This window comes from Neolamprologus multifasciatus, chromosome 8 (genome assembly GCF_963576455.1).
Source record: "Neolamprologus multifasciatus chromosome 8, fNeoMul1.2, whole genome shotgun sequence".
NCBI lineage: Eukaryota > Metazoa > Chordata > Actinopteri > Cichliformes > Cichlidae > Neolamprologus > Neolamprologus multifasciatus.
This window is the reverse complement of record NC_140446.1, coordinates 19,101,686-19,116,625: the sequence shown is the minus strand read 5'-3', so window position 1 is coordinate 19,116,625 and position 14,940 is coordinate 19,101,686. Positions and strand designations below refer to the sequence as shown.

Sequence of the window (14,940 nt, the reverse complement as noted above, 5' to 3'; positions counted from 1 at the left end):
TTATTTTCTTTATCACTAATTCTATTACACTAATAACTATTTGAGTTATAAACTGTGTTTACTTCTAACCTGATCATCTATTTACCAGCTGAACCCAATATGCAGATGCATTCAAAAAATTGTGATTTAAACATTTTTTAATAAAATAAAAACAATTCCCACACATTTTCCAATGTAGAAAAAAAATTTAATAACCAATTTTTTGAACCATAAAATATTTGCAGAATCAGTGAAGAATAATACAGCTTGACACCAAATGATTAAAAACAAAGATTCCCTGCTGAACTCAGGCAAAGCTTTTTCACTATAAAACTATGGACTGCAAAGCATTACGATCTACAAAAAAAAAAAAAAGACAGAAAAAAAAAAGACAGAAAAAAAAAAGAAGCAACAAGTACAAAAATAGATTATCGTTAAAAAGGTACTGATGTGTACAAATACATCTATTTGTTTGCTGATCTTCCTCTGCGGGTTTTAGGCTGCGTTTTGGCTTCAACGTTTTTCTCTGGGTTGTTTGCAGGTTCCACTTTGGCAGCAGTCTTCGCCCCTCGCCCGACTCTCTTAACAGGTCTACTGTCAACAGCTTTATCTGAGAGATCCTCCTCTTCAGTTTTGTTGGCATCATTTGACACATTTTTGCTTTCACTGTTGACTTGGTCTGTAGCTTTAGACTTCCTACCACGCGCTGCTTTTACAGGTGTTGCCTTTGGAATCTCAAAGACGTCCAATTCTGATTTCCACTTCACGCATCTTTTGGGCATCTTTGCGTTGCTCTCAACAGCTTCAGGATTCTTCTGGTCAGTAGTCGTCGTAGGCTCTTCTGTTTTGGACTTGCATGCTCCCCGTCTTCCCTTTCTTGCTGGTTCCACTGACGTGGGAGCAGGCTCGGAAACCAAAACTGTGGATTCTGTGCTGACCTCCTCCGGAGAAACCGTTGTACCTCTGCGGGCTCTCTTGGCTGGAATGGCTTGTGAAGTCTCACATTTAGCAGAAGCCCTCACCCCCCTTGACCTGCTAGTTTTCATAGACGAGGAAAGTGGCTCAGCATTTTTCGCCTCCTCAGCCTTCGGCTTGTGTTCAGGACTTTCGGCAGTGGCTTTAGTTTCTTCGGCAGCTGGTTTCCCCCTCCTGCCTCGTTTGGGTTTATTTTCTGTGCTGAGAACAGGGACCTCTTGGACCTCAATGGTTTCCACACTCTCTGTGTCTTGTTTTGCTTTCCGCCCTCCTCTTCTGGGCTTCGTGGCCACACTAGCCTGTTCGCTTATCTGGGCTGGTTCTGTTGTCTCTGAAATGACCATTTCAACAGTTTGGGATTCTGTTAATTCCGTTTGGGCCTGCTCAGACTTTGTTAGTTTTATTTTTTTAGCAGGCTCATTCATCTTTTCTTCATCCTGTTTGGCATTTCTGCCCCTCTTTACTCTGGCTGGAGGCTGAGACTGCTCATTCGTCTCCACTGCTGCCTGCTCGACCACCTCTTCTGTCACCTCATTCTGTTCAGCGGTATCCTGTCTTGCCTTTCTCCCTCTTCGTGGTTTTACAGCAGTGGGAAGAGTGGGCTTCTGAGGCTCAGAGTTTTCCACTTGGCTCTGTTCCCCACTTGCTGTTTCAACCATTTCAGGCTCTGGTTGAGCTGGCTTAACAGGTGTTTGTTTTGCTCTCCTCCCTCTGACTGGCTTAACAACAGCTTCTTCTGTCTGGAGTGCAGACAGACTGGTGTTTATCAGAGACGCTTGGGCACTGGCATCTGCGGTGCTCTCCTGAGACTTTGCATTTCTGCCTCTTTTTGTGTGTCTAGCTGCAGGTGGCGCTGCAGCTTCCAATTTCTTCCCTCTTCTTTCCCCTCTCGCTGGAGTAGGTACAATGGCATCTTCAGCAATTTCAGCTGCCTCTTTTTTATCTTCAGGTTCTTCAGATTCGGCCTGTTTTGCTCTTCTGCCTCGGACAGATTTCTTCTGAACTGAAGCTGGTGTCTGCACGTGAAGTAAGCTTTCAGCTCGAGGTGCTTGGACAACAGTTTCCATGACATCAGGTTTGTTTTCATCAGCTCCGCCTGGCAACACCTCAGGCTGGTCACTTGCATCTAATTTTAAACAAGAGCAAGATAAAGCAAGGGGGAGAAAATTACACATAAATTATAAACATACATATGATAAAAATGAAATAACATAATGCAACATGTTCAGTTATTAGTTATACTTCCTAAGAGAAGGCACTAAATAATCTAGAGTGTTATACCTGGTGTATCTTGGGGAACATCCTCAGTTGCATTTCGTTGCTGTGACTTTTTGGGTTGCTTAGCTCTTCTTCCTCGCTTGGGCACAGCACTTTCATTTGCTTTCTCCTCAACATCAAGTGGCTGGCTCTGAACACGCTCAGCTTCAGCAGCAACTTCAGGCTCATCAGAAGACTGCTGTGCACTTCTACCCCTTTTCGGCTTAGGAGCAACTTTGGGAGAAGGAAGGTAATTCTCTTCTGCTGACAGCTCAACATCCGCACTTTCAGCTGTCTTCGCATTTCTGCCTCTTGTCGTCTGTCTAACAGCAGGTGGTGCTGTAGCTTCAGTTTTCTTTCCTCTTCTTCCTCTGGATGGAGCAGGGATTACAGGCTCAGAGTCTGGTGCTTCCTGTTTATCCTGAACTGCTTTAGATTCCACCGTTTTTGCCCTTCTGCCTCGTACAGATTTTTTCTCATGGGCAGGATCTGCATTCACAGCAGTCTTCACCTCAGCTTCTTCAAGAAGTACTGCATCTGCCTGAGAGACTGTTTCCATGGCATCTGATGTTTTATTATCATCATCCAAAAGGAGGGAGAGAGAGAGGGGGGAAAGAAACAGTTTAACGCTGAATCAGTGTGGAGGCTGATACGTTACAAAAGAAAGTCACACCGATCAAACCCTTTTCAAGTCCACGCTCCCAAGAACACACATTTAACAGTTTTAGTTAACCTAACCCACCTTTTTCCACGTTTCCACTGCTGCCGAGAGACATCTGAGCTTTACCCTGCTAAAAATAGAACAAAACCAATTTGGACAATGAGGTCTTGTTAGAAAACTGTAAACCATGCACACCAAACAACTTTCTAAAACAAAGGATTAGAGGCAATGGCATTGATAAGAGTTAACTCAGGAACACAGACAGATGTTCAGACTTAATTTTAGAGTGAAATGATCAACCAAACAGTCTTTTTAGTGTTTTGCCCCTTTTTTGGGTGGCATGTATTTTGTATGAATACTGAATGCGTTTGTCATTACCTCCTTTGCCTCTGGTTGTACTGTGGGCTCAGTCAGTGGCTCCTCCATAAGTTCTTGAAGTCCCTCAAAGTCCTCCACTGGAGCATTACCCCTCAGCCTTGGCGACTTCATGAGTCTCTTGAGCCCGAAATTCGCCTCAACAGGTTCGCCTTTCTGTCTGGGAGTTCTCATGAGCCTCTTCACGCCAACCATATCTTCGACGGGAGCACCTTTCTCCACGGGTGTCTTCATTACTCTCTTGATTCCGGTGAGGTGAACCACTGGGGAGCTCTTCACTTTTGGAGTTTTCATGCCTTTTGCGTCAGATTCTTGCAACTGTGCTGGCGTCTGCAGAAGCTCCTTACCACCACCCAAACTGGCATCACCAGCTTCTGGGACTTCGGGGGTCTTCAGAATCTTCCCTTGAAGGTCTTCAAGCGGTTCAGCCTTCTCCTTTGGAGTTCTAAATATTCTCTTAACTCCAGTGAAGCACTCTTGCTGTTCAGGCGTCTGTTTGGGAGTCTTCAGAAGATTCCCTCTGATGTCCTCTAAAGGTTCGGCTTTCTGTCTCGGAGTCTTCATGATCCTCTTGACTCCAGTGAGGCACTCCTGTTTTTCAGGCTTCTGTTTTGGAGTTTTCAACAGCTTCCCTCTCAAATCTTCAACAGGCTCAGCCTTCTGTTTTGGCGTCTTCATGATCCTCTTAACTCCAGTCAGAGAATCTGGTAATTCTGGCCTCAGTTTGGGAGTTGTTACAGTGGACGTCTGCAAATCTGCATTCTGCTGTTCACTTGACTCTGACTGAATCTGGCCGATGAAGGTGGCGTCTTGATCTTCAACAAGGAGGCGTTGGACTGCCTCGCTGTTGTATCTTCTGCCTTTTACTGCGGATGTAACACTCAGCGGAGATACTATCATCTCACCTGTAAATAAGTCATATTTTTGTTTTCCTTTATAACAATTTAATGTCCCAGTCAGCTTATTTGGACTATGCAGAACTCAAGATTCACTACCAATCAAAACACCACAAATACACAGCTTACCTGGTTCCTCTGGTGTGCTCAGCACTGATGGCTCCATCACAGATGCGCTCTGACCTCCTGCTGGTGTCTTTGTGACGCTGTTATCATCGATTAAAGACTTCTGCTTCCTTTCGTTTACAGGAGTTTTAAACATTTCAGAAATACCTGAAATCAAACAGCACAATGTAAGAAGGCACAAAACTGAAATTGGCCACAAGTTTCCCCACCTGCTGCAGATGAAGGAGAGGTGCTTACCAGTCAAGTCTTCATCCATTTTCATGTTCTTTTTGAAGAGTGCAACATTGGTGACCACTCTTGGTGCAGCACCAGTTGGCTGCACAACGGTCTGTCTGTGTGCTCTACCCACAACAATGGTGGCGGGCGAGTCTGCATGTCCAGTGCTCACGTAGCCCTTCAGATTTCTGGCAGGTGTCTGATTGGTGTTTTGGAAAGACAAGCAGATTTGATAAAGATCATTATAAAGATTCAGAACAACAGACACGTAATTGTTAAATTCATCTGCAATTAATGCATTAATGATGTGCCCTAAAAGTTTAATACTGCCCAATCTCGACACATAACTTAAGAAATAAAACAATTCTACTTAAAACATAACTGTACTTGGTACAATATGTTTCTGTACCTGTGGTTTGGGCACTGCTTTCTTCTTAGGCTTTTGGGCAATGGTTTTTTTAAGTGGAGCAACAACTTGAGCCTTAGGTTGACCAAATTTCACAATGTGCGCCCAAGGATTGGAGACTGGATGGACATGAGGAGAAAAAAAGAAAGAAAGAAAACACACAAAATTAATCTTCTCATTCTCATCGTGTTGCCAAGATCATCAGATTTCTTTTTCTACAACAACTGCAGCTTTGAAAGATTAAATTTACATTTTTAAAGATGATAAAAAGAAAATGAGTAAAACAAGTAGCTTTCAGCTACTCACACTAATGACATTCATTCTGACTGGAACGGACAGATTTCTAGTGCTGGGAACAAAAACCAAGAGTTACATTTCAGCACTTATCATACCTTTTATAGATGCTCTTGAAATGCCACTTCTTCTGTGCATCTTTACTGCACTCTTTGCAGCACCTGGAGTCTTCTGCGAGGTGCTTTTCCTTCCCTTGTTTGTTTTAGGGGTGACGGTGGGCAAAAGAACCTGGTCAGTGACCTTGTCGGCTTTAGCTATTGGAGAGGGTGTACTAATTTGTGACACAGAAAATCGCCCCTTGACTGTGGGGGTCTGAACTCCTGAATTAGTGGGAGTTTTAGCTGGTGTAAGGACGACAGCAGGGACACTTTCCAGAGAAGTACCAGGCAAACCCACAGTTGCCCTTCTTTTTCCAGCAGGAACTTGCTCGTGGGGAATCTGCCCTGGGGTTGAAGCCCTGCGTTGAGTTTTCTGCTGGTTGGTTTTAGGAGTTTCCACTTTAGAAGGAGATCTTCCTCTTGCAAGAGATGGGCTCTTGGATTTTGGCGATTTATTCGCTGTTGCTTTAGGAGAAGCAGATCTGGATTTGGGTGATTTATTGGCAGGAGAAGCTGCTTTGGGAGACGGGGACCTGGACTTGGGCGACTTCTTCGCAGGAGACGGGGACCTGGACTTGGGCGACTTCTTCGCAGGAGACGGGGACCTGGACTTGGGTGACTTCTTTGCAGGAGTTGCTGCCTTGGGTGATGGTGATCTGGACTTGGGCGACTTCTTCGCAGGAGACGGGGACCTGGACTTGGGCGACTTCTTCGCAGGAGACGGGGACCTGGACTTGGGCGACTTCTTCGCAGGAGACGGGGACCTGGACTTGGGCGACTGCTTCGCAGGAGACGGGGACCTGGACTTGGGCGACTGCTTCGCAGGAGACGGGGACCTGGACTTGGGCGACTGCTTCGCAGGAGACGGGGACCTGGACTTGGGCGACTGCTTCGCAGGAGACGGGGACCTGGACTTGGGCGACTGCTTCGCAGGAGACGGGGACCTGGACTTGGGCGACTTCTTCGCAGGAGATGCTGCCTTGGGTGATGGTGATCTGGATTTGGGAGACTTCTTCCCAGAAGTTGGAGTCTTAGAAGAAGCCATTTTCTTGCTCGGTGATTTCTTAGGTGATGGTGTTTTTGTTTTTGCAGGACTTTTTGCACGTGGGCTGCCCTCCTATGGAAAACAATATATGTTTTAAATAAGTGTATAACATTCCAAGTATACTGTCACTTAAAACTGCCCATTCTTACTTTTAGCAAGCAGATGACGGATGCTCGTCTAAGCAATGACTGCTTGGGTCTCAAGAGAGACAAGCTCCTCCGTGGGGTAGCCCCCTTGCGTAATGGAGAGTCAGGAGGCAACCGTTTGTCAAACAGCTCTGGGCTCAGGTAACCTCCAAAGGAAACGCGTTTCCTCTTCGCTTGCTGTTTGGGGAAGTCATCTCCGAGTTCTCTACTCTTGCGTTTTTTGGACACTTCTTTTCCTATGAAAACAAAATATGCTCGTACATTAGTATCAAGCTACCAGAAGTGTACAATATCAATTATACAGCCACACCCAGAAATATTATAATTTAATTTTGAGCAGTAAAACCTTTTCCAGCTGAATTCCTGGGTGATGCCTTTGTTTTTTCTTCTTGGTTCTTGGTCACTGGAGTTTTGCCAGGTGACATTTCCTTACTCCTCCTCCTCGCAGGCGACTTGGGTGTTTCAGCTGTAATCTGCTCAATAACCTCATTTACAGTAAACTTCTGAGGAGTTGCGCCGCTTCTTTTCCGAGGTGAAGCCGTTTCAATCACGCTGCCATTTTCAGCCTTTTCTGCTCTGGGTTCAGCCGCCTCAGCAGCTGGAACCTTCGCTTGCTTCCTCACAGACGCTGGGGTTCCCCCGTTTGTACTTCCAGGTCCAGCTAGAACTTCACTTTTCTTAGGAGTGCTTTTGCTCTCAGTGAAAATGGCACTACCTTTTCTGACCGAATTGGGTTTTGGAGAGGCAACCTTTGAGGAAGGCGTTTCAAGTTGACTGGCACAAGATTTCCGAGGGGTCTTGACATCCAGAGATTTTTTGATCATTTGATACAGGTCGCTGAAGGGGGAGTTGCTCTTGCCTTGTAGCAGGCTATCATCTGCCTTGGACTCCAACTCTCCGGTTTTCTCCAAGGAACGCTGAATATTGTCATGGTTGGCTCCATCTTTGAGACAAGTATCTTAAAAAAAAACCCAAAAAAACAAATCAGTCAGTGGCTGTTTAGCTGCTTGTTCTGCAAGACCATTTACAGCTTTGGTTACATCGTCGGCTTATTTTCAGACATATTTAGTGAGTGTACGCTGCCTCACTTGGCTACATTGCTAAAAATGGCTGTTTCTAAAGAGAAATCCCACCTGATGACACTTCAGAGAATCTCTTTTCTCCTTTTTCCACAATAGGGGTGTCACCCACTTGCTGGTCTTGAAGAACCTAAGAATAAGACACCCCCATTAGTAAAACAATCCAATTTATTAGAAAGGTAATAACTTTTTTAAGAGAGTTGTGGAAGGCTAAAATATTCAGAGTGGTTTAAAAGGAAAATAAATAAATAAAATTACCTTGAGGGTTTCAGGTTTGCCTCCGATGGCAGACCTCTTCTTTGGTGTTGGTGCCGGAGGATACTCAAACCTGAAATAATCAAAAGCAAAGACATAGAAGACGCCCTTTAGGGTGACCATGACAATGCTAACATGGAGACACTAAGCACAGGACTGTTTCATTTCCACTGCAAGCAGTATAATTTATGAGCTCTTAAAATATGTTAAACACATCAGAAGATTCCAATTACCCACCACTTTTCTAAAAGATAAATCATCTCATTTTTATCTCTACATGAAAAACAATAAATTAACTCCAGTGCTGCTCACCTGAATTTGTATTTAGCAATAATAACCAACAAACCAATATCATGTTAACTGAAACGGCCAACACAGATTTCATATTACGTGGTATTGTTGAGCTTAAGCATTACATTCAGTTTTAGCGGGTTCCTCACATCCTTGAATTTTTGCAGGTTGCATTTCAGAGATTACACTTCTGTTCCAACAACACACTCTGCTAAACGCAACTTGAATGCCCTTTACCTCAGCATTTGTCTTATGAAAAAAGGTTGTTAAAATGTTTCTTTCACACCACACTCACCTGAAAGAACGGTCGATAATGGTTATAACATCTCCATGCTTCAAGCGCTCAGACTGCTGCAAAACCTCGCCATTGACACGTGTTGGATTTGCTGAGCTTAAATTGGTCAAAATGACCTGGCAGAAAGACAGAGCGAGAGAGAAACACCACATGAACAATGAAAACATTTCAAAGCAGAAGCACAACTACATGATTACACAGCATCTAAGAAAACATTCCTCACAGCAATCAATTTTTAAATATCGGCAAACTAAGGCCATTAAAGCAGTCGCGCTCCTTGTATTTTCTTACCTCTTTATTCTCATTCAAGTCAATCCGGCAGTGCTCCTTGGAGACTTGAGGAAGCTGAATACGAATATCACAGTCAGGCTTCCTGTAAGGCCACAAGCAGGAGGCATTCAGCTGCATGATAAGTGGAACCTCTTCATATTTACATGCAACTGGGAGCTGATCTTTAAAGGCTCATGAAGAAAGACTGATTCTTATATAGCGCTTTTCTACTCTCACGGAGTACTCAAAGCGCTCTATACAACATCTCATACCCATTCTCACAAGCACTTTATCTATAGTGCTTTCGGACGACATCGGAGAGCAAGTTCGGGTTAGTATCTTGCCCAAGGATACTTGACATGCAGACTGGAGGAGCCAGGGATCGAACCACCAACCTATCAGTAAGTGACCAGCTCTACCTCCTGAGCTACAGCCGGTCAGATGGTGCAAAACTGCTGTGGATTTGCTTGAGAGCTTTGATCTAACTATGTAAAGTCTACTGTATATGAGAACTAACATGGTTTCTTCACTTCAGCAGCTTAACAGTAAAGTTTTTATAGCCCATCGCAATCGCAAAATGAGAAACATCGATGAAGTGTATGCGTTTTCTGTAGTACACGAGGATGTCTTGCATGTATGAACACTACTGTAAGTGGGAGTAAAACAGGAGGTAAACAAAGGCCAACTCTACCAACCTTCCAAATAAGCATGCTGCAGTCAGAGGAAATTCAGTCCCATCTCCTCCACTCCGCTTAATCACGACAATCTTACCGTGCAACGGCATTTTTCCAACGTTACCTGGGAACATTACGAAACACAAGTGCCAGCAGCGAAAGGCACAGTCAAATCCACATTAGACAATCAAACGTTAAATGTTAAATAGCATTTAAATGTCGTTCCAAGCCGAGGAAAGACATTTACTAGGCGGCAACATTGTATTCATACCTAACGATGACATTTAGCTATTTTTTAATTTGGTTTATGACATTTTAGGTAGTTTTAATTTATTCTACACTTCTTTTAACTCTATGTAGGATTAATCTAACCCTAGATTTGCTTTGTATTTCTATTACAAACCAACAGGACCGTTGTTCTTCAGTAAAGCGCTAGCAAACGTTTTCCCAGTATCCCACGTGCAATGTGGCCTCGACTGTAGAGTTTTCGTCTTGCCAGAAATACATAGCTAGCTGTACGTTTGATTATTTTTTTTATCATTTACGACATTCTCTAGTTAAAAAAAGAAAAAACGTGTATCGTTATAACGCCACCGTTAAAAACTTAACGTCGGGTCGCCACTTGTGTTACACGACTTATTAAACTCTAATATAACGGTAGTTTAGGACTATCGTAGCCTCACCTGAAAGTCACTTTGCAGATGCGTAAAATCCTGGGAAATCCATAAACATAGACAAGGATACAACGAGGACTTTAACTACACGATCATATCAGCCTAAAGTTAAAACGATAATCTGTCATGCCGACGACTACCTAACGTAAGCAACCTTCAACAGCGGTCCCTTGTTGTTCGTCGCCTGGTCCAGGGAAGTGTTGTGATATCAATCCGCCAGACTTAAACGCACTCGGTCGCCCCACTGAAACTTGACTTCACTTGTGTTTTGTAATGAAATGCGTGTAATATTTTGTCATACTAGGCTTGTCATGCACTGTGTATTTGCTCTGATCAAATTGGACTCGCGTTTAGACAAAAGGGACTATTTTGTTTACAAATTTGGCGGAACAATATCACATCGGTGAATGGATGGGATTTTGAAAATATTTGAAATTCCGCGCGAAGAATCGTGATTGGCTCAGACGTCATCGTTTCGTAAAATGGGTGGGGCTAGTAGAGCAGAGTAAACTTCTAGAAGCAGCACTCCAAGCGCGAATATACGACCAATGGCCCGAGTAGTACCTACAGATATTACTGATGGCTGGTTACAGCTTTTGTTTACATGATATGACAAATTTTATTATTATTTAAAGCTCAGCAGCATATTCAGTCCACTTTGATGCAAATAAATACAAAAATATAAAGTTACTAGTACTTACCTTTTTCATTCACAGCAGCTCCACTGTGAGAAATACAGTCTACACAATCACAATAGACATTTCTCACACATTTACTGGATAGCTTACTGGCTAACTTGGGATATTTATTGAAGAACATTTACTGTATTGTTTACAATGTTTTCTGTACTGGTAGCTTTATCTTGACACTGGTTTCTTTTCCAGTTAGTATATTCTGATATGCTGCACGCATATTTTCCACTATCTGCATATAGATTCATCAGCCAGTTTTTTTTGTTTGTTTGTTTTTAAGAATAGCTTGCTACTACTGCGTTCAACCCCTTTTCTTTCAAGGTGCTGGAAAAATTCCTCTGATATTTTTTGACCATACTGACATGACAGCATTACATAGTTGATGGCGATGTCTCGGTTGCACATCTATGATGACAATCTCTTGTTCTACCACCTGGTGACTGTGGAGACCATTTGAGTACAGTGAACTCATATTCTGAAAAGCAGTTTCAGAAGATTTGTGATCTGTGACATGGTGCGTTATCCTGCTGGAAGCAGCCACCGGAGGGATAGACGTGGTCAGCAACAACACCCAGGTAGGTTGTGACATTTAAACAATGCTATTTCGGGATTAAAGGGGCCAAAAAAGAAAACATCCTCATACTATTACACCATTATCAACACCAGCCTGAAAAGATGGATCCATGCTTTCATGCTGTTTATGTTAAATGCTGAAGGAGACTCATCAGACCAGGAAACATTATTCCAATCTTTTTCCATTCAGTTTTGGTGAGCCCATGGAAAATTGTATTTTCAATTTCCTGTTCTTAGCTGATAGAACAAGGTGTGGTCTTCTGCTATTCGAGTCCATTGGCTTCAAGATTTGCTATGCTGTGCTTTCAGAGATGTTCTTCTCCATACTTTGGTTATAACAAGTGTTTATTTGAGTTACTGTTGGCTTCCTATCCTTTCAAAGCAGCTTTGCCATTCTCCTCTGTCATCAACATTGTCATATTTTCACAGAGAACTGCTGCTCACTGGATAGCTTCCTTTTTTTGACCATCCTCTGTAAACCCTAGAGATGGTTATGCGAGTAAATCCCAGCAGATCAGCAGTTGCTGAAATACTCAGACCAGCCCACCTGGCACCAATGACCAGGCCACATTAAAAGTCACTTAAATCACTCTTCTCTGTGTTGACCTTATTAGGACATCTTGACTATATTTGCATACCTAAATGCACTGAATTGCTTCGATTTGAAGAAGAAAAAAAACTGAAACCATTTCAAGAGAAATAGTGTTTTTACAGCTTACAAATTTGCAGTGCTGGATAATGTTTTACTCTGACATTACTGTAATGGAGGTTTTCATTGTGGTCATAAAGCTTCTCTGTCATATATTCAAGCAACACAGCTTCTGGCTGTTAATAGTGGCCCCAAACCTTCCAGAAAGCATAATTAAAGTCAGTGACTGCGTGTGGATGGCTCACCAGTGTAAATGAGTGAAAAGCTAATGAGTGTGATGCTGTAAAGAAAAGAATTGAAAAGACCACCATATGAACAACACAAACGTTTAATTATTAAATGTTGGTTTTATTATTTTTTCTAAATCTTTTTTCTCGTTTTGTTTTTTTTTTTTTTTTTTTTCCAAAGTCGCTTGATAATCTTGACAAAATTGCAACATATTCCATACTTTTCAAACTGACGGTGTGTCTGTTGCTATTCCAGATTCGCTGTGGAGGGAAAATTTGTGCGCCGTTCTGGACAGGTTAAGTCCTAAAATGACGAAAGCAGCTTTGACCGTACAAGAAAAAAAAAAAAAGGAAAGAAAAAAAAGGAAAAGAGGACATGTGAACGACTCGGAGAGAGTCCACACTGGCATCCTACGGATGTTGGAAAAAGGAGCGGTCAGGGGTCAGTGTCTCTCGGCACAAGTCCTGGTTTTGCCAGGCCAAACAAAAGCGAGTGAAGAAAAATCTGAAGGGCTCAGTAGCAGAGGTGTGTGTGTGTGTATGTGCATCTGTTACCGGAGAGGGAGGGGGTTGCAGCACAGAACATATACAAATGACAGGCCAAGCACACAAAAATGATTCCTTCCTGAGACATTGGTGCGCGTACAGTAATGATGGTCTGGGTGATGTGTAGCAATGGTGAAGGCGTTTTTGGTGTCACAGGGCACGAGGTTGCTCTGGATTCAGTTAAGTCACATATTGTTTCTACCACAGGTTGCCAAGGTGGAGGTGAGGGGCGGGGAGTTAGCTGACAAACATCATATTTGGGACCTCGCCTTGCCTGATCGCTGGGGTAGAGGCAGAGGTGGAGGAGGGGGATCAACTAGAGTCTAGTCTTCTCCTATTGACTACAAATTGATGCACTGAGAGAGAGAGAGCACTGAGATTTACTTGTGTTTAATACAGAGTGTATGTACACCATTGTTCACATTTCAACTCTCTTTGAAGCAGAGCCGCCGCCGCTTGTTTGAGCCCGTCAGGCCACAGAAGGCGTCTAAACCATTTCCTCAAACGCCGCCTTCTCTTTCTGCTACATGGCCAAACACACAAAAAAAGCTATGCCCCGACAGGAGTGCTACTTTCTTACCTACTGTACATAAAAAAAAAGAAAGAAAAGTGGGGTCGGGGGGGCAAAACTGTTCGTGAAGCCAAAACCTTTAGAGCCAGTGATTTGTGATGGGTCTGCCATGTTTTTGTTTTGTTTTTTAAAGTAGGACACGAAACATGAAAGAACTTCCTTCAGTAAAATGTGCTCAAAACGTCTTTTCTTGAATCACAAACCTAAAAACACATAAAACGGTATTCTTTTAAAAAAAAAAATCGATCAGGTGAACCCTAAAACTCTTCATAGTTTTAAAGAAATGAATACAGCTTATATACACAAACTCAAAAGGCTACTTAAAATACACCTTAATAATGAATCTTCATTAATTTGATTTCTTGAAAGGACCTGTGACCATATCATACAACTGAGTTCATACAATCATTTCCCCCCCAATCTCTTGGAAGAAAAAAAAAAAAAAAAAAAAAAAAGGGAAAACAAATCCGACCTGGAATAGTAGGTGATAATCATTGCGACTTGTTTTCTGTGCACATTTGTGTGTGTTTGCTTGTGTAGACTGGAAAGGGAAAAAAAATAATCTTTTATTTTTTCTTCCCCCCGTCAATTAGAATATACAAATGTGAAACCGAAGCATTTTTCTCAATACTCGATGGGTATGAAAAAGATTCAAACAGTGAAGGAGTACAACAATTTCTAATCTCAGCTCAGAAAACATGTCCTCATTTCAACCTGCCATCCTGTTCTGGACATGTCGATCGCAATAGGTCCTTAATTTTTCTCTATATATTTATATATCTTTTTTTTTGTACGAAATCTGTTATTTTTTTCATGAAACTGGAAAAGAGGAAAAGACCCAGAGTCTTTGAGGAGTGGGTTCTTTTGACAAGTCCCAAAAGTTCAGTTGTAGTCGGCCTCAGAGCACAACAACAACAACAACAACAACGAAAAGAAAACAAAAAAAAAAAACAAAAGTGTCTGGTGTTTGTCAAGTCAGTCTGTGTTCATTGTTCTCGTCTTTATATTTGTTCCATTGTGCTCCAACCGCTCTCGGGTTCATCCACACCTCATCTCCGTTAGTCTTTTCAAAAAGAAAAAAGAAAATAAAAAAAGGTGGAGAAGGGAGGGAGAAGGAGGAAGAGTCATCAGCAGTATTTACGGTGTGGTATGTTGGAGATTTCCGGTTATCCCGGCCTGCTCCAGCCTCATCTCCCCTTATGTCTGGATAGAAATCCAGAGAGAGGGGAAAGCGGATCAGGAGATGGGGATTTTTGTTGTCGGAGAGGAGGTGGTTGGCTCTGCTGGTCTCCTGTGTTCAGCAGTTAGGGGCCAAGAAGACCCACCTCCTTCACCCCTCCTCTTCAGAACATTAATGGAGGAGACAGAGCGCAACACAAAGAAAAAATGAAAATGAAAACGTGGGCCGTGACTACGGCGATTGTGTAGCTGGACTGCTTTGGGCAGAGCTGGGGGACAGGCTGGGGCTGCAGCTGCCTGGGGGGGCGCCGCTGGGTCGTCCGCCTGCGGCTCCGCTTTCCAGACCTTCTGAGTTCTCCAGCATCTCCTGGATGAGAGGTGGCATGGAGCCGGGGATCTCCATCTTCAGCGTGATGACACGCTCAGCTCCTGCAAGATGGAAAAATGTAAGCTATCAGTGTAAGTTCTGGTAAAACATACTCATTCATTCA

The 14,940-nt window shown here is 43.0% G+C and overlaps 2 protein-coding genes across 20 annotated transcripts in view; both read right to left on the bottom strand.

Annotated features, from left to right (window-relative positions):
* Window positions 1-156: 156 nt before the first annotated feature.
* mki67 (marker of proliferation Ki-67) lies at window positions 157-10,518 on the bottom strand. 8 transcript variants are annotated; one of them, XM_085171557.1, is made up of 18 exons: window positions 10,022-10,494; window positions 9,360-9,462; window positions 8,686-8,767; window positions 8,395-8,510; window positions 7,812-7,881; window positions 7,608-7,683; window positions 6,821-7,432; window positions 6,478-6,710; window positions 6,228-6,400; window positions 5,889-5,939; window positions 5,284-5,816; window positions 4,895-5,010; window positions 4,507-4,684; window positions 4,273-4,416; window positions 3,251-4,152; window positions 2,954-3,002; window positions 2,236-2,775; window positions 160-2,080 (listed from the first exon to the last, which is right to left on the bottom strand). In XM_085171557.1, the coding sequence occupies exons 2-18, from the start codon at window positions 9,446-9,448 to the stop codon at window positions 444-446; spliced, it is 5,601 nt and encodes a 1,866-aa protein (XP_085027683.1). In that variant the 5' UTR covers window positions 9,449-9,462; window positions 10,022-10,494; the 3' UTR covers window positions 160-443. The 8 variants fall into 8 exon arrangements, with proteins under 8 accessions (XP_085027680.1, XP_085027679.1, XP_085027681.1 ...); XM_085171554.1 differs by having other exon boundaries at window positions 157-2,080; window positions 3,251-3,849; window positions 3,904-4,152; window positions 5,284-6,400; window positions 10,022-10,518; XM_085171553.1 differs by having other exon boundaries at window positions 158-2,080; window positions 5,284-5,852; window positions 5,889-6,400; window positions 10,022-10,504.
* A 1,179-nt stretch (window positions 10,519-11,697) lies between these two features.
* raraa (retinoic acid receptor, alpha a) overlaps window positions 11,698-14,940 on the bottom strand; it is a 141,513-nt gene continuing 138,270 nt past the window's right edge. For all 12 annotated transcript variants that reach the window (XM_085171565.1, XM_085171569.1, XM_085171563.1 and 9 more), the window contains one exon: window positions 11,698-14,878. In XM_085171565.1, coding sequence (XP_085027691.1) covers window positions 14,682-14,878 — 197 coding nt within the window. In that variant the 3' untranslated portion in view covers window positions 11,698-14,681. The remainder of the gene's footprint in view (window positions 14,879-14,940) is intronic.